The following is a 26,830-nucleotide window of genomic DNA, read 5'->3' as shown; positions in this document are numbered from 1 at the left end:
ATTAAGCAGTAGCATGCTGGCTTCAAAAAGCCTATGCAGAATTTTTCTAAAAAAGCCTATTTTTGTATCATATATACTTGATTCAAAGGCTCATAAATTTATAAAATAAAAGCTACATTTTGTAATGACTTAGAGTAAATTAAATAGTGTTACATTGCATTATAAAAAAATCTGGTTTTCATCAGCATTGATAAAAATGATTGAGTGTGGCATCACAGGGCTTTTTGACCTATATTCATATATAAACATAATTGTGATGATGATGATCATCATCATTATTATCAAGCTTTAGCCTTCTCCTTTTATGCTGCTTCTCTGATATAAACAAATCTTGACCATTTTCTTTCCTTAACTAAAACACATTAATACCATATGAAAAGTACTCTTTTTAAGTTTTCTTACTTCTACCTCTACCATTTTCTCCTGAAGATGCTACCTTTCTACATACTGATACCAAAAACACTGATATCTTCTCTGACAAACATTGTTCAATAGAATATTTTTTCTAATTTCTGTCTAAGATTTTGACTTCTTTTCTTGTCTTGTTAAAGTCACACCACACACTTCTCTTTTGGCAAATAATACACCATATAAATAATAAAGTTTAAACAAATATGTAAAGATATTGTATGCCAGCATCTAAACAAATAGCAAACATATATGGGCAATTCCATGTGAAAACATCCAGGGCATACAACCCTAAGTCTCAGATTTTGCTGATTTTCACACCACTCAAAGATTTTAATAAGTTATGAAAATTCTCAAAATTTTATCATTTAATTCCGAACCATTTCAAAGGTATGACTATTCAAACTTTGCCTTCAACCAACAAAAATCTGCCATTTTTAAAAATGGTTTTGGTCTCTGTTTCTGTTCTGTGTGCAATGGAAAGCTGAAAATGTGTACTTACATACTTTGAGGCAAGGAATGCAATAAAACAACTTAAATAAAATATATAAAAATAAACATAACACCTGTAATTTTGACCTTTATCGTAATTTTACTGGAGCGAGTTTAATTACAAAAATGCAGATGTAGCTTGATTTTTTTTTGATGTTGTCCTGAATAGTTTAGTTAGAGTTGTTACAACGAATTGGAGTGGTCTTTTCTTCGACAGAAAAAAAAAAATGGTCAAATTTACATAAATTTGTAACTTAAAGAACAGGAATTATGAAAAATGAAAGGAAAAAAAAGGTGGTACTCGTAAAAGCTTAACACACAGAAGTTGATGTTTAAGAATTTTCAGAAAACTTTCTCACCCACCCTAAACTTATTAATATCCCCTCCCCCAGCTTTTTAAATTTAACTCAGGGATGTGGAGTCCTAAAAAGGTTTGAAAGTCACAAAAAGACTACTTGTTCCTAGTTTTTACTATCCAGGAGCTCTAAAAATATAAAAAAGCTTATGCACAACTAATGGGAAAAAAAATTGAAACTTTTAGTTTTTGAACCCTAAGTCCTAAGGTATAATGGAAGCAAGGACTCCAGACTTAAAAATAAATAAGTCATTAAATTGTTACGAATTTTTTTCTTTTTGCAGATCATAAGTCAAACAACATGTTTAGAGCTTCTGGACACTAGAGAGCAGGAAAAAATAGAGATATAAAGATGGAATCCTTTTGGTACTCTGCATCCCTGATTTTGCTTGTTACGAGCAAAGAAACTCTCAAAACTAAAAAAAAATCATTTTTAGTTATTATCTTCTAATTTTTGAGGCCAGTTTAGATGTTAAAAATTAGAAAATATAAACTCACTTATAGAAAAAAACAACTCAAAGGGCAGATAATTGCATTCATTGTTATGCAAAAGCACACCCATTTGCCAGTGCTTTTGAAATTTCATCTTAGATATTCCCAAATGGTGTTAAACCAAGTGCTGTGACAATTAGAAGACGTTTGTGCAAACAATTTAACTTAAATAGCATTATTTCGGCAAAATAACCTTGCCTTTCTCAAAAAAATATTCCCTTGAAAAATGAGACTGTATTGCCTTCTGTCAAAAATACAAGCACTGGTCAGCAGAAGATTGGGAGGATGTAATACTTAGCAACAAATCACTAATCAAACAATTTGATTGTCATTCTACAAGCGTTAGACACACACCTTGCCAATGATGTAACTCCCAGTATTTGCTTTCTACTGTAAAACATTGCTCTAAAATCATGATATGGGGTGCCATTACAGCAAATCAAAGTGGTGGTTTATGGTTTATGCCTTCTAACACCACAATAAACGGCCATATTTATCTTCAAATACTTAAAAAGAAACTAAAAATTTTCATGAACATCACAAATACCCATAATTTTCAGCATGACGGAACACCCTTTTACAGGGCCAAGCTTTTACGCAGTTGGTTACAAGAGAATGGGGTTGAGAACATTGGCCCCTGGCCTAGTAACTCACCCAACCTCAATCTTATTGAAAACTGCTGTCATCTTGTTTTTAGGATCTCTCAGAAACTAAGACCCTCATCTTCGGATGGTTTACAAGAAAAAATTAGGCAGGTATGGACTTATGATTCCTAAATAAATTAGGCAGGTATGAACTTATGATTCCTAAATATTTGAAAAGCTCATTCACTCTATACTTACCCGCTTGACTAATTGTTTAAATGCTAAAGACATTTTAACAATTAGCTAACATCATACTAAGTATTTAATTCATAAAACATTTACTAATGTTTCAAAGATATTATTTTTGTCAATTGTAATGGTTACTAATATATTTTGATAAAATAAATGAATAATTTAATGAAAATTGCGTTTTTTTATGTTCCAAACTTTTGATCATGACTGTATGTATGTATGTATGCATGCATGAATATATATGTATGTATGTATGCATGAATACATATGTATGTATGTATGTATGTATGTATGTATGTATGTATGTATGTATGTATGTATGTATGTATGTATGTATGTATGTATGTATGTATATATATATGTATGTATGTATGCATTATTTATACATACATTCAGTCTTAGTCAGGAAGGCATACGATTGCAGGCTATTATATGATCACACAAATAATATTTTGTTTTAAAGATATAACTATGGCTGTTAACAGAAGTTGATCGTTAAAAAAATGCTGAAAAAGTGTGTCTAAGTGACTTACCTAAAGCAATTAAAATCCATTTTAACTAAAATAAAACTTAAAATACTAAGACACAAAGATAATTTAAATCAAGTTTTTAATCATGTTTGGAATAAAAAAATCGAATCTTTTATCTTTAATAATATGTTTTATCAATATAGAAAACCATTTAAAGTAAAGTAACAAGTTCTGACGATTGTTTGATATTTATGCACTTTTAGTTTAAATTGTTTTTTTAACTGATTTAAAAATAGCAAGTTTTCAAATAAATTCACGAGTAAATAATTACGCATTAAAAAAAAAAGATCTAAACATTTTATAAAACCATTTCACGCTTTGTATAAACATACATTTCTTTAAACATATATTTATTCATAGAAAGAAAAACATAATAAAGGAAAAAAATTAAACTTTTGAAATCCTTTGTTAGGTAAATAAAGTAAACAAAAAAGGATTCTTAGAAACACTTTTTAGTAATATAAAAGAAAAAATAATTCAATCATTTTCATTTCAATGGAAAGATAAAATTGTTTTTTCTTTTGTCAGAAAAGTGATAATAAGAAAAGGTTCAACTAGCAGTGATTTTTTACTTTTATTTAATAGCATTTTAATAATATAAAAACTTTAGCAAAGATTAAATTTGTTAAATTATAACGGCTTTCAAAAACATTTTTTTGTTTTTTCTCAACAAAATTTTTTTGATTATATTAAGTTTAATTATATTCAGTAAAAAGAGAATACCACTATTTAAAAAAATTGTCATTTATAAAATTAAAACGAATTTTTATTTTTTTAAGTAGTGTTATAATAAATGAATACTTATATAGCTTATTTAATTTAAATAAAAAAGGTTATATACAAATTTCATCAATATTTAAAACAAAAATAATTATTATTAACTTTTTACTTTATTTTAAATTTTATCTTAACTAATGTTTTATAAAAACATCAATTAAGATGAAAGTTTTGATAGGTGTTCGACATTGCTGCCTCTTGGATCATTCTTGAAACCTGTTAGAGAAGAGCAACAAATCATTATTCATTTTTTCAGTAAAAATGAATAATGGTTGGTGGCCCCCTTAAACAGGTCTCAAAAACAATCTGAAGGATGCTGATGTCCAACAATTATTTTGACCCCTGCATACATACCATACATGCATACATACATACATACATACATACATACATACATACATACATACATACATACATACATACATACATACATACATACATACATATATACATACATAAATACATACTTACATACATAATATATGTATATATGTATGCATTTATTTATTCATAGCGATAATATGATATCTTTAAAAGACATCATTGCTAAGAAAAATAAAAAATAAAAATTTCTAAACCAAAAACAATTAGATACTGTTCTTTTTTACTAAAATTTGAATTTTTGTTTTTTAAATTTTGTTAATATAAAGTATTTACCAGTAATTTCTCCAACCACACAAACAGATACTTTTTCACGTTGGGCAATTTTTTTAAGAATACTGATATCCTTTGATTCTATTAGTAAAGCATTACTTTCTTGGTACTCAGCACCCCATATTTCCATTAAAGACAATGTTGGATCCCCTAACTCAAAATCCTTAGCTCTAATGATTGCACCAGCTGGATCACAAATTTCTTTTAACACGTTACCTAACAAAGACATTCATTGTGTTAACTATACAAAATAACTATAACACTTATCAACAAAAATTAATTTATTAGAAAAAAAAAGGTTGCTCGTGTGAATTGTAAAAATTATTAAAGGCCAAATAAAGCAACAATTGCAGTAAAGTTCATATCAAAACAATATATCAAAACAAATGGTCATTGACAGATAACAACTAACCATTTCCACCTGCTCCTTGATCATGAATACTTTTAATTGGATTATTTTCATCCATCTCTATGCAAGAACGTATAACCCTGTTCATCTTTTGCTCCATCTCTGGATCACCTCTTTGAACAGCATTGAAGTCAAGTTGTAATGAATTGTCACCTTGGACATGAATAGAAGAAGCAGCACCACCACCAACACCGATACGATAAACGGGTCCACCCACCTTTACTACTTGCATACCTTTAAATGAAGACTATTGCTGCATATAAAAAACATAACAAAAAAATATATAAACAAAGTAGACATATTTACCAATACTTGCTTTGCTTTTGATCACATGGTTACTTTCTATGGAACCAATTCCACCGCTAAACATTATAGGCTTAATCCATTCATATCTTTCTCCCTCATATAAATCCATGGCAAAAGAACGTGCAAAACCAGCAATCAATGGCTCACCAAACTTATTTCCATAATCAGATGCACCACTGCTGGCTTCAATACAGATTTGCAATGGCAACGCAAAATTTGTAGGATATTTATAATCATTTTCCCATGGTAATTCATATCCTAAAAATTTGTTTATAATATTTCTGTAATATTTTAAAAGTCAATTTATTTTTGATAAAATAGCATTCTGTAATTTTATAAAAGATTTTTGCTTTAACCAAAAGTTATGAGTAAACAGAGTTAGCCATTGTCTATTAATGTCATTGATTACCACTTTTTCTTTCTATTAAAAGTGTGTAATTTAAATAAATGCAAAAGTAGCAAATACAAAAAAACTTTTAATTTTTATTTAAAACTAGATAATAATTCTAATACATATAAAGATAATTCCTGCAGGCATGATATTATGTTACCAGGAATGAAATTTAAAAATATTGCTTCAGTGGTCCCCATAAGCTTTGGTGGTCTCTATTTAGATGCAGCATTACAATTATAACAATGAGGTTTAACTTATTTTCTTTTTTTACATGAAAATATCTCATGCTTAAATGTTCTGCTAAATTTGCTTCTTCTGGAACAGAGAAAGAGCAAACATAAAATCAGCTGTCTTGGATAAGCTACTAATCTTTTATCAAAAATAGCTAAATCAAGAAATTATTTTCAAACTTTTCATTTTCTGTAAACTTTGCATTTAAAATTTATTATCTGCTTCTCTACTATATTAGGAAATATAATGAAGAACCACAAAAATATGATGTTTGTCTTATTGTACAACCTTTTTTAGAAAGTTCTTGTGCTTTTTTTTCCAGAAAATCATATTTTTTCAGTAAATCACATTTTTCCAGAAAATCGTATTTAATTTAAATGTTTCAATAACTTTTAAAAAAACCTAGATCATTCTTGAGAGGCCTGGGTTTTTATTGAAATTGTTGACAAGTTTTTTAAAACTATGTTTAGTCTTGAAAACCTCTTTTACTTCCAACATTAAATTTGCATTTTATTAATTTTGTTAGAGAAAAATGTTGAAATGACAAATGTGAAAGAACTAAGACGTTTGCAGTGAAAAACAATATATTAGGCAATTTAGACAATTTATGAAGTAAAACAAAATATTAGCCAATTAAGAAAACAACAACAAGAAGCTATTTATTTTTCACAAAGCACTTTTAAAATAGTAATAATACTTATTGTTATCATTACTATTATTATTATTATTATTTTATAAAAATAAATTATTTTACTTATAAAAATATAAGATAACAAAATTAATACATATTATAGTCACAGTAATAATAAGTATGTTTACAATAATAACAATGAATAATAAAAATTAAAAAAATTATAATGATAGTTATAAGCACATTATTTAAAATAATTAATGGTTAATTATTGTATTTAACAATCAAAATATAATCATCATAAATAAATATAAAAAAATTGCATTGAAATAATTGTTAAATATATTGGTTGTGTTTTCAATAAGGTCGATAAGTAGAAGCAATTATAGTTTTTTAAATTCATTGAAGCTAAGAAATAGTTTTTGAATTATTTAGTATATTTTATATTTTATATATAATATTTCTTTTAGTTTTATTATTATATTATTTCATTTATTACTTTTATACTTATATATATTATTATAAATATAAAATATAGATATAATTTGTTAATGGTTCATAAGGACGATGTCACTCCTATAGAAGTCTGATCAAAGGAGTGACATTAATTTTTAAATATAATATAAAAAATAATAAGCACATACACATACATTAAAACACACAGAACATAAACACATAAATTAAAATAATAACAAAATAATAATGTCAAGAAGTTAGAACAAAGTTATTTTTCAGAATTATTTTTTAATTGATTTTGTTTAAGATGAAGAAAAGGTATTTTAAGTTATAGTTTCTTGAACTTATTCAAAACACATACAAGGTCCCTGTTCTATTCACGAGCGCAGATTGCTTACCATACTTCTAAGTTTTATAAGATGGTACCTCTAGCTTTCCATTATATATATTTCTAGTAGAGTATGAATGTACTAGTCTACTTTCTGTGAAAAAGTTTGTAATCGAAGATGGTAAATTTTTATTTAAACAATCAAAAAAAAAAAAAAAAAGAAGATTAGCAAACTTTACTAGCAGTCGAAAGGTTGTTTTTTGTTAAGTTTTTAAAATTAACATTAGGTTTTAATGTTAAGCTTTTAAAAGGACTCTGTAAAATCTGATTTAAATGGCTGGAAGTTTATTATTTTAATGGATTGACGCTGAGGCAATAGCAACTTGATAACGTGATAGTTTCCAACTTGGTCCAAAACTTGACAACAATAACTAAGATAAGATAAGAATAATGCATAGTAAATATTCTAAATATAACTTTATTGACATGACATATTATTGAAAGCATACTGTTAGCTCAAGATGTGAAAATTCCATAAAAGATTGCAGTCAACCAATACACCAAGATATTTAATTATTAATTTTGATTTCAACATTTTTGTAGAAATAGCTTTTTCTTGTAGATAAAAAAAATAAAAAAATTAATTCAGTTTTTTCGGTGTTAAGACATATTAGGTTAACATTTAGTGAACTATACCTTTTAGATCCAAATTTATACTTTTACAGAAAGAATGATACGATTTGCAATGATACGATTTGATATGCAAGAGATTTGATCATCAGCAAACAGATGAACTGGCAAGAAGGGAGCAGAGTTGGTTCGGTTGGTAAAGCAAATTAAAAATAAAAGAGGAGCAAGAACAGAACCTTAAGAACACCACGCAAAATAGATTTATTACCAGAATTAAAACCATTAATATTTACAAATTGTTATTGATCTGAAAAATAAGATCTTAACCAGTCATTTAAAATTTACAAGACAAATTATTAATCAAAAAAAAATAAAAAAATAAAAAAATAAAAAAAAATGAGTAGCCTCCTCGACTGTAGTGGCCCCCCTCGGGCCTTGGGGAGGTGAATAATCTTAAAAAAAAAAAAAAAAAAAAAAAAAAAAAAAAAAATAATTATTAATCAATTTAGACAAATTAGTATTTATTTAAAACACAGTTTTTATATATTTATTTTAGATCAGTCCATAGAGAATTATATTTATGTGTTCATATATATTTATCATGTATCTGCTCAATTATATTTGTCACATCTCTTCACAAAAATTATTTTGTTTCACCCTTTTGTTATTGAATTGCAGCTCTATTTGAATTTTCAAAAAATTTGTGTATAACTTTTTCTCTCACATCTTTTTTTTTTATTTACAGAACTAATTTTAATTTAATTGGAAAAACATTTATTTTGGAATTCAATAAGAAAAATTTTTCTCAACATGTTGTAAACTGCAAACACAATTAAAAATTTATTAATACCCATAAATTATATATTAATATAAATTCATAAATATTCTATTTGCACACCCTGTTAAACATTAATGGAGTTGAAAGTCAAGGGAAAAAGAATAACATCAAGGATGCAACTATAACCCTGAAACTCTGCAAAGCAAACATAAATATTCAAGTCAATAGAGGACAAAAACTATTATAAAATAACTATTATAATGTTAATATAATAAAAAGTTAATATAACATAAAAAAAATATTTTTTATGAAAATAAATTTATTTTTAAAAGGTTTAATATACCAGGAATCTTCAAATTTCCAAAACAATAGCCAGCAGTTCCAGCAATTACATGTGCACCACGCCCTGTTGCTTGTACATCTCTTATACGACCTCCAGTACCAGTTGTGGCCCCAGGAAATGGAGCAATACCTAAAATAGCAAAAAACAATTCTTAATTCTTCATCATGTAACTAATATAATATATAATCCATATTGATTTACAGAGTGTTGCAGTCAAGATGAGATAATAAAAGTTTGCTAATTAAAGCCTCACAAACCTTGCTAGTAAGAAGAAAAACCTTGATAGTGAGAAGATAAACCTTGATAGTGAGGAGATAAACCTTGATAGTAAGAAATTAAAGCTTGATAGTAAGAAGATAAACTTTGCTAGTAAGAAGACTGATTGGGTAATAGCTAGAGAGGTCAGGACAATCTCTAGAGATTTTAAAAATTTGAACCATAGAACTTTTATACAGCAGACAAAAAAGATTCAGTTACGCACTTGTTAAATGGTTTTGAAAGTGTTGAAGGGAGTTCTTTGGAGAACACTTTTGTCAGACTGCCTTGGTATGACTCTCAGCCACACTTCCCTTAAGTGGTTTTTACAGGAGCAATTTAAGGCACTTACAAAAGTTTAATTTTATCATGAATGTAAACTACTTTCTTTTCTTTTATCTTTTTAGATATTAATTTGAAAAATTAAAAATTCTTGTGCACAATTGTGCAACTGCATTGAATTAAAAATAAAATCAATGACTTATGCAAAAAAATAAAGAATCACATTTTGTAAGCAAAAAATATCTGAAACTCAAACTGATAAAAACTAGATCATATATAAAAGTCAAAGTTGAATTAACAATAAGCCATGGTAATACTACAATAAGCTTTTTGTTTTAAAATTATAAATTATAATTTATGATAATAATTTAGTATTATAAATGCGAATATAAATATTAAATTATATGTAGTACAGAGAGATTTTTTTTCTCAAAATCCTTGGTGTGAAATACCGTGTTTTATCACTGTAACAATGACAATAAGGTCAAGTTCACAATATTTAAAAAAAAAACATTATCTTGTGTCTAAGATGAAAAATGCAAAACAGTCATTTTCAAAATAAACCAATCATTGCATAAGCTTTTTTAAAGGCACGGTTATAGAAAAAATTAATAAAAAATAGGGCCAATTTTTAATTAAATTGGACAAACTTAAAAAAAAAATCAATTTCTTATAAAAAATGCCAAAAAAAAAAAATTAATAATAATCTTTTTCTTATTCAATGTCTTCATATTAAAAATTCAGTTTATAAATAAAAAAAGTATAATGCACATTAAATGTTTTTCTTTGAGTATAAAATTTTGTATTTAAAAATCAAAAGCTCTCGTAAAAAGCTGTTTAGAGGAGCAGCTTGTATGGTTTGCCATGTTCCTTTTAGGGAGCATAGCATTTCTCTGCTCTCCCACTTATTTACTCTATTTGGTCTGGCTCTGAAGACTGTGACAGAAATATTGTTCAGACCACAAGTCGTAGAAAAGTGAGAAAACTTCAATAACTAAAACTGATGTGATTGAAAACAGAATGAACAAATAAATGAAAAAACTGTATACAATTCAAAAAGCAGTTGCATAAAAAAAAACACATAGCAGAGTGAGACTTGACTTGAAACCAATAAGATGAAAAAAGTTTTCATCTCTGCCTGAACCCAGGAGATTATGCAAAAGAAACATAATTTTTAACAGAGGGAGAAAATAGGAGAGCAAGTAAAATCTAATTACAATCTAGGCAATCGAGACAAGAAACAAATCAAGGAGTCAAGATAAGTTATTAGGGTGTCTAAAAAAATTACAAAACTACTATCTGAGAAAATGATTAAGAAAAGTAAACATTTTGATCTTTAATGTCAATAGGGTCAGTGGTACTAGAGCCAAGCCAATCTTTAATTCACCAATATTGGCTGATTGCCATTTAATGTTATTTGCATTTAATTCACCAATATTGGCTGGTGGCTATGGATAAGCCATTTAATGGCATACATTGTCTGATTGCTAATTGCCATTTAGTGTTACATGCACTTAATTTACCAACATTGGCTGATGAATAAAGAAAAAAGGCTTGGTCAATTTGATCAGAAATAATATCAAAAAGAGCATTCTTGAAAAAAAGAAAAAAATCTATGAAAGGTTGGAGTGAAAAGATGCTACACAACAGTACATAAAGGATAAAAAATAAATAAATAACTCATAATAAATAAATAATTAAAATAATACATAAATTCACAAGATTCAGTGGTCATAATAAGGAGTCCCTTATTATGAATTTTTACATCGTACTTCAATTTGATGTATATTGAAGCTAACTTTATTTGAGAAGATATTTTTGTCTTTCTTAACTTCTTCCCAGAAAAGTTTTCTCAAAATATCACCTTTGAAATGTATCACTGTAAAGCATTCTCAGTCACCAAGATTTGTTTTCCAGATTCATAAGATTGAGAGGGTTGTAAACAGGTTTGAAAAAAAATCACTTTTAAAAAAAAAATCAAATTTTTTTAGTTATTGAATATTTTTAAAATATATTTTAAACGTAGTTTAAGGTAACATGGTTGATTATGTTTTTTGTAATAATGGAATGGTCAAAAAGGTCAGAAGCATATTCAGAATTTTAAAATCATTTTTTTTAACATTCTGCCTCCACGAAAACATGCACACTGCCATTGTATGAGGATCTTTTGAATTTCTTTATATTAAGCTTGTATTGTATTAAGTTTAAAATTTAATTCAGATGTATCTATAAAAAGCTCACGGACAGAACATATTATAATAAGCAACCAAATATGATAATAAGACTCTAAATATTGTTAATAATGCTCATTCGTGTTTGTTTGTACGGAACTCAAAGCAGTCATTAAACCCAAGTTAATGGCAAGAAAGAGTCTCTTAGCACTTTTTTTTAAGGAAGTATAAGAAATTAATGTAAATTTGTTACCATGAATTCATGTTAATTGATGACAATTTCTTTTTCTCTAACTTTTTTGTTTCTGTACACTTAAAAAAGCAACTAAACCACTGAGCTACTTAAGATACACACTCATCATAAACAAACCATTTTTAAAAACTTTTTATACCAATTATAATTAATCAACACTTTTCAAGCTGGTACTCCAAATAAGTGCAATTATATTGCATAGCATATGTAATTGGCAAATGTAAAATACAATATGTAATATGCAAATATAAAAAAATCCACTTATATAAAGTTATGTACAAATGGGTTTGTACTTATATAACATTATGTACAAATAAAAGCTTGCGGATCATATGTTTAAGAACCGCATATAATATATGTACAATATAAGAAAACTTTAAAAACTTTTCTTACAAATATATAATATATAATAACTTTTCTTACAAATAAGTCTTTTTTGCTTAAACTGTTTCGCTTAGAATTTTTTTACTTATGTTATTGTATTTAAAAAAATCAACAAGATTAAAACGAACAAAACTTTCATATCAATTTTCATATCAAATTTTTCACACCTAATCACCAAGGTATTTAGACTTACACTGAGGTTTCATAAGATAAAGTTTTTATATTGGTAGTTATCAATAGGGATCCTAGATAAAATATCTGGCAGGATAGGATCCAAGCCGGATTTGTATATTATCTGATGTTAGGTATCCGGCTGAATAATAGAATAATTTGGTTGGTTATGTTAGATATTTCATGTTAATCAATAATAAGAAAAAAATTTGTTTTATTAACTATTGCTGCAGTCTTAAAGATACCCAGTTTAGACCTGATCAAACCATTTAAAAACTAAAAGAATGAGAGAACCTAGAACAAAAACTCTTTTCGAGTTCTAGGTTTCTAATGAATGAGAGAACTTAAACACAAAAAAGTTTTTCAATAATCATTAGTAATCTTAGTAGCCTTAAAAAGTTTTAGTTCAAGTTATATAATTCAAATAATTAAGAATTAACTTTGTGCAAGAAATTCAATTTTATGACTCATTTATAAATTTATTTGTATTATTATGTATAAACATTAACGTTTCTCCACGTTGAGGTAACAGCCTTGTACATTTTTTATCATAAATATTTTCAGAAAACAATCTTTCTAAAAATGCAAAAAATACTGGTGGTGCTAATAATTTAAGGACTAATTCTTTTTTGCATTATACGATAATCATTTATTGTATTACTAATTAGCTAATGCAATCCTTATTTTTTAATGTATTTAGTTTGACTATTCATCATTATTATCCTATATCTTTTTAATGGAATGCTTAAAAAAGCAAAAAAATTTGCTTTTTCTCCTCACACACTTTCTTTACAATTAACATGTTGCCTTTTAAATGTTCTTGGGGAGTTAAAGAAGCCGAATTAAAATGTTGAGGGCGATACCCTTAACCTCTCCACATCTATCTAATGCACAATAAAACCTATAAGTTATTACCATTAACAAATCAGCAGTAGAACGAGAAGATTAAAAACCATATTGATGATCAGAAAGTAAATTATTAGATTCAAGATGAGAGATTAAGTGTTTGTTAATTAAAGACTCAAAAACCTTGCTTATGATAGGAAGAAGACTAATGAGACTGTTGTTAGACGAGTCAGATTGCTATCCAGAATTTTTGTAAATAGAGATTAAAAATCCCACTTTTCAGCAGGCTGTAAAACAAGACTCTGATAAGCACTTGCTAAATAGTTTTGAAAGTATAGATGACAGCTCCGGAAAAAGCTTCTGTAAGACTATAACAGGTATGTTGTCTGGACCACAAGCTGTAAAAGAGTTTAAGCAGGAAATCACTTTAGATACAGAAGCTGGAGTGATACAAATGTCAAGCAACGGATCAACTTGTTTGCCTGTTATATTAGGTAGGATGTGATAAGTGGAATCAGGAGATGAGATTCAGGCCTTGTTACGAGATTTCGCTGCGTAGTGAAAACGCATAACGCATTTCTAGGTAACTCTACTCAACAAATATATTTTGCATCGTTAGAAGTTATATTGCATCACTAGCGTCTTTTCAAGTATGTGCATTGTAACTAAAGTTATTTTATTAACACGCTAATAATCATACAAACAGTTTGTTTTTTTCTCACTATAACAAAAGTTACAAATAAAATTCAAGTTCTTATTTAAAAAATCATTTTTATTATTTTTTTCAAATATGAACTAAATTTTATTTTGAAAAAAATATTTTTTTCATGAAACGTAAAATAATGTTTGATTATTTTCTTATGATTTTACAGTTGGTTTTTGGTTATTTTATTAACTGTTAATAAATTTTTTTCTTATTTATTTTGCGAACTCCTTTTAATAATGTTTTTAAACAATAAAGAGTTTTTTTTTGTTATTTATCAGTTACCGATAACATTTTCGTGATCATAATTTATTTTCATAAATTAAACGAACGTCATTAAAACTTTACGTTATTGAATTAACAATAAACAAAATATCTTATTAATAAAATATTTACATCAAAATAAATCGTACATTTTTTAAACTATTATGACTAAAAATAATTTTTATATTTAAAAGAAATTTGTATATTTAATTCCTTAAGATAAAACTTAAAACACTTTATTTTTTTTAACTAATTTTTAACAACAACAAAAAAAATTATAAAACAAACTGTTTCTTTAACAAAAAATCTATTAGTTTACAATTGCGGTTAAATGCTTTTACTTACGACTTTATTTCTTCTGAATAAACATCACATTAACGATAATCAAAAGGTAATTTAAATATTCTAAAAGATATAAGTTTTTGCGTAGCGTAAAACTGCTGAACGCGAAGGCAAATCGCCTTTTCGCAAGCAAAATGCGAGCTGCATAATGCTTCTTAACAAGGCCTGAGATTGATGAAAAGTTCTTAGCAAACAATTCAGCTTTGTCTTTAGGTGAGGTAACAAAATCTGAACCATGCAAAAGAGGAGGTATAACAGATTCACTCTTATTATTGACACTGTTAAAGATTCTCCAGAAGTCTCTGGAACCTAATTTTTGAGATAAAATACGAGATTTTGTAACCTGAGAATAGTGGGCTTTAGCATTAGACAAAACCTTTTTACAATGGTTTCTAGCAACAGCAAACAGATACTTAAAGCACATTTGTCAGCAGGAAGACGAAAGATTTCTACAGAAAGTGCCATCACCTAGAAAATCACGGAAGGGTCCCAGTCAGCATTAAGGTAATTGTATAAGGTACAATGATAGGGGGATTCTGATGATGAAGAAGAATGAGATAATAGTTTTAAAGAGATCAATCCGTGATCAGAGACACCTAAAGGTGAATGTGGAGAAACTGAGCACTGACTGGGATCAGAAACAAGACAAAATTCAAGTAGAGAAGTTAAGTGATTTGGATTGTCTGGAAAGAGAGTAATTGACTGTTTGTGTTAGAGATTGAGAAAGGCAAAAGTTGTGGGCCTTAACACCTGCAGAGTCACTGATACTAGAGCCAGTGTGATGACATTAAAGTCACCAACAACAACGATATTGGCTGAATGGTAAAGAGAAAAGAATTGATCAATTTGATCAAAAATAACATCAAAAAGAATGAAGTCTTGAGACCAAGGAGAGTGATATAAAACAAATAGAAAGATGATAGAATGAAGTGGTGCTAAACAAAAGCTCATAAAAGAATAGTCTGTAGATTAAAACCTAGTTTCCTGACAAATGGGTGAATTCTTATGAATGTAAATGCCCAGGCCGAGCATGTGACTATTGGAGTCTTTATGAATTAAAGGAAGATAACTATTAAAACTAAAATCACAAGATGAGACAGCTGAACTCAAATTAGACTCTCAAAGAGTAAGTAGGTCTGGTGAACTTTGCAAGAGATAAGACTCAACAGAAGAAAAGTTATTTCAAATGTTCACAAGTTCTAAAAACTTATGTTGATGCTGAGAGCAGGCTATAGTGGACCAATAAGAAAGGAGGTAGCTGACAAACTCCTACTAATTATGTTTGATAAGGAAAAGATTAAAACAAAAGATGCTATAAATGTAGAGTTTGTAAATGGATGGTTGGTCAAACATTCAAAAGGAGCCAATTGTGTAACAATTACAACTGAAACCTAGATGTCTATTTAACTGACACAATTGACATGATCTGAAAGCTTGCAATTCTGAAGAATTCTGAATTCACGAAGACCAGTTTCATAAGTTAAAAAATTCAAGCTCAAACTTGAATTTCATATAGTAAGCATTGTTACTGACATTATAATGTATTAAAAATGAGACATAATATTAAACTTCAATTAGATATTGATGTAGTTACATATGGTTGCTCTACACATATAAAAAATTTGTTAGCACATGGCCTAGAAATGTTAAAAACAATGTTAAAGATCATATAGTATTTTAGGAACCATCAAATTAGTCAACTTAGCTAAAAATCTATGAATCTTGCACTGAAAATCTGTGCTATGGAATGTCTCTTATCTAGCCATTAAGAAGCCTGCAAAGATCTACTTGCTTACCTAGAACCTGTTGCTTTTGCACTTAATAAAGCACAGAGTGACAAATTCAAAACAGCAGATGTAGTGGAAGTGTCGAAGCATCTAGAAAACAAACTTTTGGAAAAAAGGAAAAGATAGTGACACCATCCCATCTAATGGCTTTTTTTCTTGACCTTCATTACCAATGTCTAATTTTAATTGAAGTTGAAAAAAAATACTGTGTTAGAATATGCCAATCTACAATACACACATAACATTTCCATAGTTATGAAATTCAGAGTAAAGCAATACACATTCCTGGAATTTGAATTTAATTTGGAGGTTTTAACAGCATTATTATCTGTTCAGTGGTTCACATCACAACGTGGTAACACTGAAAGTAAAATATTAAATTTAATTGATGACTGCGGTAGTTACAGAAGTTGAGTGTGTTCTACTCCTACAAAGAGCGTAGTACATTCAAAACTGAGAAATAGATTGGGTATTGAGAAAAAGCTGCTAAGCTCATGTTTCTCTTTATGACAAATAATCGCCAGAAAATTATTCAACTGATGATTAATATTAACGCTGAACAAAGAAGAAGAGATTTTCCTGGTTTTACTGATGATTAAGTTGATTAATTAATTTTGTGCACTGTTGCCATGCCGGTAGCTGTTGCCATACTGGTAGTATTTTATTCTTATGGCATATTTTAAGTAATTAATTCTATAAATACATAGTTCTGTTAAATTTATTTTATTTTATAAAAACAGTAGAGAGAATAAAAATGATCAATGTTAACTTCAAATTAAATTAATACTAAATTCAATACAAATTAAAGGTATTTTAATGCAAATTTAAATTCAATTATTAAACAATATATAACTTTTTTTTATAACCAACAGTTTTATTTATTATATATTTATTAAAACCAATAGTTTTAATTTTACTAGATGATTGAAAAATTTTATTTTAATGCATAAACTTTAAACAGATTGAATTAATTTTATTCAGGATTTTACAAAATTATTACTTTTTTAAAAATTTTTATTGTGTATAACTTTAAATAGTAAACATACCAGTGGGAAAGTTGTGCGTTTCTGCAGTAAAAATGATGTGCCTTAACTTTTCTTTCTCTACATATTCACTAACTTCAAAAGAACTTTTTGGTACAAGTACACGCACAACAAAACCGTCAATTGCACTAAATTGAATATATATATATATATATATATATATATATATATATATATATATATATATATATATATATATATATACAGGGCTCAATTTAGGTATTTATAAAGTCCTGGATAAAATGTCTGATCAAAACTTATTTGGGTCTTTTGAATATTTCATGTCACTAATATTATTCAAAAGAAATTTCTACAAAACAATACATTTAAATAGTTTCCTCAATTAAATTAATTTATTTTGAAACAATCTGAACTTAATTTTGTTTTGTTAGATGATATAGAGTAGATAAGTGGTAATTTTAAGACCTTTATTATAAGTGTATATATATATATGTATGTAAATATAAATATATATATATATATATATATATATATATATATATATATATATATATATATATATATATATATATATATATATATATGTATGTATGTATGTATATATATATAAACTATATGGCCCACTACATAGCTTTTAAATTGCCTGATATATAATATTACATAGCCCATATATAAATATATATACATATATGTATATATATATATATATATATATATATATATATATATATATATATATATATATATATAAATATATATTTATAAATAAATAAATATACGTATATTGGGGTGTCCCAAAAAACACCATCTTCGAAAATATATGCAGAGACCCCCTTAATGTGTTCTATCTAATACAAAAACACTAGATTTTAAATTTTTTTGAATAAAAAATATTTTAAGGGGTCCCTCAAGACCCTGGAATATTTAATGGGTCCCTAATATTTTCAAAAAAAAAGTTTTTTAAAAGTATATCAACCTGGTACTTAAACGAAGCAAAATTATATAAAAATTTCAAAAATAATATTTAATTTGGAAAAATTTTAACTTATTTATTAAAATTGTCATAAAATACATAAAAAATGCACTTTTTTGTTTTTTGTTAAAAAACGTAATTTTTTATGTAATAAAACCAAAAATAACAATTTTATATTTGAAATCTATATTATTTTTGAAATTTTTATATAATTTCGCTTCATTTGAGTACCAGGTTGACATATTTTTGAAAAATTTTTTTTGAAAATATTAGGGACCCATTAAATATTCGCGGGTCTTGAGGGACCCCTTAAAATATTTTTTATTCAAAAAAATTTTAAATCTAGTGTTCTTGTATTAGATAGAACACATTAAGGGGGTGTCTGCATATATTTTTCAAAAATGTTGTTTTTTGGGACACCCTAACGTATATATATAAATATAAATATATATATATATATATATACACTGGCGAGCAAAAAAAAGCGAACAGCGACTGCTTACGCATAAAATGAAAGAGCTCTGGACAGAAACTCATACAAGCTTGTTTATTTTTGTTCGTACTATCAAAGAATTTACGTTCATCTTTCAAAGAAAACATGAATAAACTTCTAAACATTAGATATGAATACAGTGAACGTTGTCAGCAAAATCTGTAGTTGGTATTAGAGCGTGGGTGAAATAGGACGTATTATCGCTCATTTAACAATGGAACAAAAAGGAATTATTGTTGGAATGAGTGCGTGCGGTAAATCGATACGCCAAATTATTCAAATTATGAAAGCTCAAGGTGTAAACATTAGTGTTGGTGGAGTTCACAAGATACTTTCACGTCAGAAAAACAATAAAACAACAGCTAGAAAAAAAGGTTCTGTCAGACCAAAAAAATTGACGGAAAGAGATTGTCACAAGTTAAAATTGAATGTTTTAAAAAATCGTAAAACCACTATGACGCATATCGCAGAAACTTTTACGTGTTCTGATGATAAAAAGGTTAGCTGATAGACAATTTCAAGGCGTCTTAAAGATCAGGGGTTCAAAATACACCCATGTAAAAAAGTACCTCTTCTTACAGCACGCCATAAAAAAGCAAGGTTAGCTTGGGTGAAATATAATAAAAACACAGACTGGACAAAAATATTATGGTCAGATGAATCACGATTTTGTTTGCATTCAGATCGTCCACAGATGTGCATTAGACGTAAGAACGAACAATTAAATCCAGATTGTATTCACCAAACGGTAAAGGGTAATCTTGGAATTATGGTTTGGGGTTGTTTTTCTGCCAAAGGTGTGGGCAGATTGCATAGAGTCGAAGATGGATTACGAATAAATTCCAAAGAATACATTAGTATTCTACAAAAATCTTTGCTGCCCACACTGGAAGAATTAGAAGAGGATGAAATTAAATTTCAAAATGACAATGCTTCTTGCCATACGTCTAAACAAGTTAAAAAATGGCTCAAGGATAACAATATCTTCCTTTTTGAAAATTAGCCTGCCCAAAGTCCAGACCTTAATCCCATTGAAAATTTGTGGGACTATATGGATAAAGAGTTCCATAAAAATAATATTTCATCTTTGGATGATCTTTGGGGAGCCATAAAACAAGTTTGGGTTACAATACCTGAACGTTTGATAGCAAATTTAATTGAGTCGATGCCGTGTCAATTAAACGAAGTGATAAAAAATGGTGTTGGCCACACAAAATATTAATTTTTTTTTTCAAAATGAGTCGTATATATGTGTATGTATATGTATTTAACATAAGCGATATGTTATATTTTATGTATTATATTTTTAATTGATTAATAATACATAATTTACTGAAAAATTGTACTGTTCACTTTTTTTTGCTCGCCAGTGTATATATATATATATATACATAAATATATATATATATATATACATAAATATATATATATATATATAAAAATATATATATATATATATAAATATATATATATATATATAAATATATATATATATATATATATATATATATATATATATATATATATATAAATATATATATATATTGGCTCCACAGTAGAACCTACTGAAGTAGCAGGATGGTCTTATTAATTTTTTTCTTTATTAATTTGCAGAACTTATTAGAACTAATAACTTGAGCACATTTAATAATAAAAGTTTATCCAACATATATGCGCAACAAATTTCTCCTGTTGCTTTGATGTTTTTAGAAATTTTAAACTTTTTTAAAAAATCTCTCCCTTTCGTTTGTTCGAGTATATAATATGGGTATATATGTTGTGCATATAATATTTATAGAACTTCAAAAGTGTTTTATTTTGCATTTTATAAAACAGAAAAAGATTTTTTATAAATATGAAAATTAATAATTTTTTCAATATTACTACCTAGTGGGTAGTAATATTGAAAAAATTAATAATTTGAATGTTTTTTTTAGATTTAAACATTTTTTTGTGAACATTTTGAACATTGTTTCATTTAAAAGATGTCTTATTTAGGTCCAGTGCCCATTAGGTACATTAGTGTAGCATTTAGGATGATTAAATACTATATTAATAAACGTGATCAAAACGAAACTATTTAAAGAATTATAAAAAGAATTGAATTATTAGAATCGAAAAAAGAAACCAAAAATAGTTCAGCTACATTTTGGTCAAATCTTTATAACAAAAATAAATCTGCAGATAAAGCTATTGTTGTAAACTCAATTACCAAAACTATATTATCTGAACAGGAAGAAAAAAAAAAAGCTTGAGAAGAACATTATTGTTTTTGGAATTCCAGAATCAAATAATTTAAAAGAACTTGAAAAAAACAACGACGAAAAAAAAAAAAAATTGACGAGATATTTGTGGAAATTGGTAAAGGCAATAAAAACCTATTAAAATAATAAGATTGAAAAACAAAAAAGACTCAAAAACTCCTCCACCCATTATTGCAGTACTTCCTGAAAACAGCAAACGTAATAAAGTTTTACTTGCCGCTAGGGAATTACGCAAAAAGATAAAATATACAAACGTCTTCATTAATCCAGATATGACACTTGCCGAAAGGCTAATCGATTATCAACTTAGAAAAGAAAGAAATAAGAAAAACCAAATACTCCTTGAAAATGAACCAAACTCACCTTTTTAATGGTGCATTAGGCGCAACGAAGTCATCAAACTTAATTTTAGTAAACAAAAAATATAAAAAAACTATAAAAAATTGGAATAATTTTCAAACCATTCAAAAAGTTACTGAAATTAAATCCATCAAAGTTATATACACAAACATCAACTCCATAAATAAACGCCATGAGCTCAAACAAATTGAAAACAATCTTAAACCCGAAATTATTTTTCTAACAGAAACTCTGCCTAAAAATAAAAAAATTGAAGTTAATGATCTCGAGTCTGCTATTGAAAATTACTTACTACATACAAATCACAAGAATAGTTCTTGCCGAAGAGGTTTAGCAATATTTATACATAGCAAACTAAAGTCATCCCTAATAAACCTAGATATATTTCCATTTGAATCACTCGGTTGTGAAAATGCAACGAAAACTTCTAAGTTATTGTTAAGTTTATATTATAGATCACCAAATAGTAACGATGAAAATACTAACTGGATAAATCAACACATTGCCAAACTTTCAAACAAATATCCAAACATTCTTATTATAGGAGATTTTAACAACCCAGATATCATCTGGCAAAATCCAAAACAGCCTATTACAAATTCCTCTAAATCAATTAAATTTACTGAAAATATTCGCGATTCTTTTTTAACCCAACATATTTCAAAAGCAACACACATCAGACAAAATCAAAGTCCTTCTACAATTGACCTCTTATTTACTTCTGATGAAAACATGATTTCCTTTTTAACTCATCTAGCACCCATTGGCAAAAGTCATCATCAACTACTCTACTTTACTGTATCGATTGAATCTATTATAAATATACCGCAATAACATACAAAGCATTTATATACAAAAGGGAACTATGACAAAATTAATGAAGACCTTGCAAATATTAAACTCTGTCCAACATCCAACTCTGACCAACTATGGAGTATCTTTTTCAATAAACTTAAAATTACTATCAACAATAATATCCCAAAATCTAACTTTAATAATATAAAACGCTCAAAATGGATTGACTTTCAAATAGTCAAAGAACGTAAATTTAAACGAGAGAAATATCGTCAATATATATTGAACAGAAATGAAGAAACATATAATGAGTACCGCATTTCACGAAACAAAGCAAAAACTGCGTGCAGAAAAGCAATTATTGAATTTGAAAAAAAACTGGCGAGAAACATAGACCAAAATCCAAAAGCATTTTACTCGTATGTCAAATCAAAAAGAAAAAACAAAGAAGCATTCCCTGACATCCAATACAATAATATTGTTGCAACTACTGATCTAGATAAAGCTCATCTATTCAATATTTTTTTAGCTGATACTTTTTCAAACAAAAAAATAACAGCAACACCACCATTTAACCTAACATATAAAAATGTAAATCCACTAACAAACAATATTGATCTAAGTCCGGAAAATATCGAAACATACCTCAAAAGTCTAAACTCATCTAAATCAGCAGGCCCTGATGCATTACACCCAATAATATTTAAGAAAACTTGCTTTCAAATGTCTAAACATCTATCTACTATTTTTAACAAAGTACTTGAGAGAGGATCAATACCCCAAATATGGAAAGACGCAACAATTACACCCATATTCAAAAAAGGAGACAGATCAAAAGCACTTAATTATAGACCTATCAGTATAACTTGTACTTTAATAAAAATCTTTGAAAAAATTATAAAAAATCATATTATGACACACTTGATTAAAAATAACTTATTAAGTCCACACCAATATGGATTTCGTCCAGATCATTCCTGCTTAACTAACCTTTTAACTGTAATTAATTATTGGACGTCATCACTTGATAATAATATTCCCATCGACAACATTTATCTTGATTTTGAAAAAGCCTTTGACAAAGTTCCACATAATTTTCTTATTTCGAAACTAAAAGCTTATGGTACAAATGGATCAATACTATATTGGATTAAAAACTTTTTGAAAAACCGTAGACAAAGAGTTGTTGTTAATGGAAATTATTCAAACTGGGTACCCGTTAAAAGTGGAGTTCCCCAAGGCTCCGTCCTTTCAGCTTTACTTTTTATTATATATGTCAACGATATCCCCGAAGTAATCAAATCAAAAGCTGCTCTTTTTGCTGACGATACCAAAATCTTCCGTTCTATTGAAAATACTCAGTCTGCGCAAGAATTACAAAATGACATCGACGCTCTTGTTACATGGTCTCAAAAATGGGGAATGAAATTTAACATTGATAAATGTTCTGTAATGCACTTAGGAAACAACAACAAATCCCATACTTATAATATGCATGATCCAGAAAAAAATATAAGAGTAAACATTAAAACCACAAATTGCGAACGAGATTTAGGTGTTCACATAGATTCGAACTTATTATTTTCCAAACACACAACTATTCAAGTCAACAAAGCCACACAAATAATAGGAATAATAAAAAGAACACATACATCATATCCAGACTTATTATCCTTCAAAAAACTATTTTCAGCACTAGTCCGCCCTCACCTAGAATACTATGGATCAATCTGTAACCCTGGAATTCTCAAAGACAAACGGCAACTAGAACTAATCAACGTTTACAAATGGTGCAAAAACAACAATAGTGACAGAAGTCTTTTTGAAATAGATAGTAAATTTATTACTCGTGGTCATATATATAAACTTAAAAAACAATCTTCGCAATTAAATTTACGTATGAATTTTTTTTCTCTAAGAATAATAAATAAATGGAACTCTCTTCTTAATCACATTGTATTAGCGTTATCTCTAAAAACGTTTAAACTGCTTCTAGACAATCAACTAAAAAATGAATGGCTTCTCTACGACTAATCCACATTTTATTTTCAATTAGTTATACAAACTCTGTAATTGTCAAGTATTATATAATTAGGTTGACAGGCAGTTTATGCCTACACAATTTATTGTAAAACCTTTATTTAAAAAAATAATAATAATAAGGTCGTGACTGTTTATGAGGCCTTAAATGAAGGCTCAAATCCTTTATTTTCTTAATAGACATTGGAAATTATCAAATTTTCCAATTTTTAAATAATTAAGTTTTGAAGTAAATAACTTTATTTAGATTAAACAACTTTAGGACTTCAATCTTTTCTAAACTCCATTAAGTGAAACATTTTTAAATTAAAATAAAATTTTATACTTTTACATTTTTTGATTTATCTTTTAATTATTTAATGTTAAGATTTTTATTTTTTTATTTTTATTTCAGTTTATGGTTTGTTTATTTTAAACTTTAGTTCAAGTTTATATTTGTTTATTCAGCACATTTTTTAACGCGGTAATTGTCCTAATTTGCAAAGAGCTATGGCCAAGTTGTCAAAAAAAAAAACTATATGCTACACCTTTCCTGAGAAGACTTGTGTATGTGTGTGCATATATACATATATATATATATATATATATATGTGTGTGTGTGTGTGTGTGTGTGTGTGTGTGTGTGTGTGTGTGTGTGTGTGTGTGTGTGTGTGTGTGTGTGTGTGTGTGTGTATGTGTATATATATATATATATATATATATATATCAGGCCTTGTTAAGAAGCGCTACGCAGCTCACATTTTGCTTGCGAAAAGGCGATTTGCCTACGCGTTCAGCAGTTTTGCGCTACGCAAAAACTTATCTTTTAGAATATTTAAACTATCTTTTGATTACCGTTAACGTGACGTTTATTCAGAAGAAATAAAGTCGTAAGTATTTAACCGCAATAGTAAAATAATAGATTTTTTTGTTAAAGAAACAGTTTGTTTCATAATTTTTTTTTTGTTATTAAAAATTAGTTAAAAAAAAAGAAGTGTTTTAAGTTTTATCTTAAGGAATTAAATATATAAATTCCTTTTAAATATAAAAATTATTTTTAGTCATAATAAGTTTAAAAAATGCACGATTTATTTTGATGTAAATATTTTATTAATAAGATATTTTGTTTATTGTTAATTCAATAACGTAAAGTTTCAATGACGTTCATTTAATTTATGAAAATAAATTATGATCACGAATATGTTATCGGTAACTGATAAATAACAAAAAAAAAACTTTATTGTTTGAAAACATTATTAAAAAGAGTTCACAAATTAAATAAGAAAAAATGTATTAACAGTTAATAAAATAACCAAAAACCAAATATAAAATCATAAGAAAATAAACAAATATTTTACGTTTCATGAAAAAAATATTTTTTTCAAAATAAAATTTAGTTCATATTTGAAAAGAAAATCATAAGAAAATAAACAAATATTTTACGTTTCATGAAAAAAATATTTTTCTCAAAATAAAATTTAGTTCACATTTTAATAAGAACTTAGATTTTATTTGTAACTTTTGTTATAGTGAGAAAAAAACAAACTGTTTGTATGATTTTTAACGCGTTAATAAAATAACTTTAATTACAATGCGGTACTTGAAAAAACGCTAGTGACGCAATATAACTTCTAACGATTCAAAATATATTTGCTGAGTTGAGTTACTTAGAAATGCGCTACGCGTTTTCGCTACGCAGCGAAATCTCGTAACAAGGCCTGATATATATATATATATATATATATATATATATATATATATATATATATATATATATATATATATATATATATACTCAAAATAACAAACATTTTTGTTCTGAACAATTTGTCCGGTAAATACATAATTAATCAAGTTTGACGGACATGTCCGATAAAAATAAAAGAAATGCGATCGAACGCCATTCCTGACCACGCATAAAATATTTTGTTTTTACAACTTGACAATGCAATTTGTTTTGACAACTCTAGGCGTTTCAAAATGCGCTGAAAACAAAAAGAAAATTTGATAAATTATCTAACAAAAAGAAAATCTTAAAGAAAAAGAAAAAATCTAAGCTCACTAAGTTTAAACTAAAATTTGAAAAAGAAAATATATTTATATTACATTTTTTTAAAATTACTATACTATGTGAAATGCTTTATAAATTATTAAATAGATAAACTATTATGTAAATATATTAAATATATAAATTATGTAATTATTAAATACATAATTAAATATATAATATAAATGTATAATAAATATACAAAATTATTAAATATATAATTTACTATGTAAATATATTAAACACATAAATTATTAAGTTTACTTTATTAAATAAAGCAACAAATTAATTATAATGTTTATAATAAAACCATTTTATTTAAATTATCAAAGAATATCATACGCAATTACATTTATATAAATATGCA

General features: G+C 27.0%; 1 protein-coding gene across 1 annotated transcript in view; it reads right to left on the bottom strand.

Moving 5' to 3' along the window:
- The window catches only part of LOC101236008 (phosphoribosylformylglycinamidine synthase), a 50,584-nt gene that overhangs the window by 19,699 nt on the left and 4,055 nt on the right, over nucleotides 1-26,830 (bottom strand). The window contains exons 2-6 of the mRNA XM_065793416.1: nucleotides 17,555-17,679; nucleotides 9,051-9,179; nucleotides 5,260-5,517; nucleotides 4,957-5,187; nucleotides 4,548-4,760 (exon numbers count right to left, since the gene is read on the bottom strand). Coding sequence (XP_065649488.1) covers nucleotides 4,548-4,760; nucleotides 4,957-5,187; nucleotides 5,260-5,517; nucleotides 9,051-9,179; nucleotides 17,555-17,679 — 956 coding nt within the window. The remainder of the gene's footprint in view (nucleotides 1-4,547; nucleotides 4,761-4,956; nucleotides 5,188-5,259; nucleotides 5,518-9,050; nucleotides 9,180-17,554; nucleotides 17,680-26,830) is intronic.

This window comes from Hydra vulgaris, chromosome 03 (genome assembly GCF_038396675.1).
Source record: "Hydra vulgaris chromosome 03, alternate assembly HydraT2T_AEP".
Taxonomy (NCBI): domain Eukaryota; kingdom Metazoa; phylum Cnidaria; class Hydrozoa; order Anthoathecata; family Hydridae; genus Hydra; species Hydra vulgaris.
This window is presented reverse-complemented; position numbering and strand designations above follow the sequence as displayed.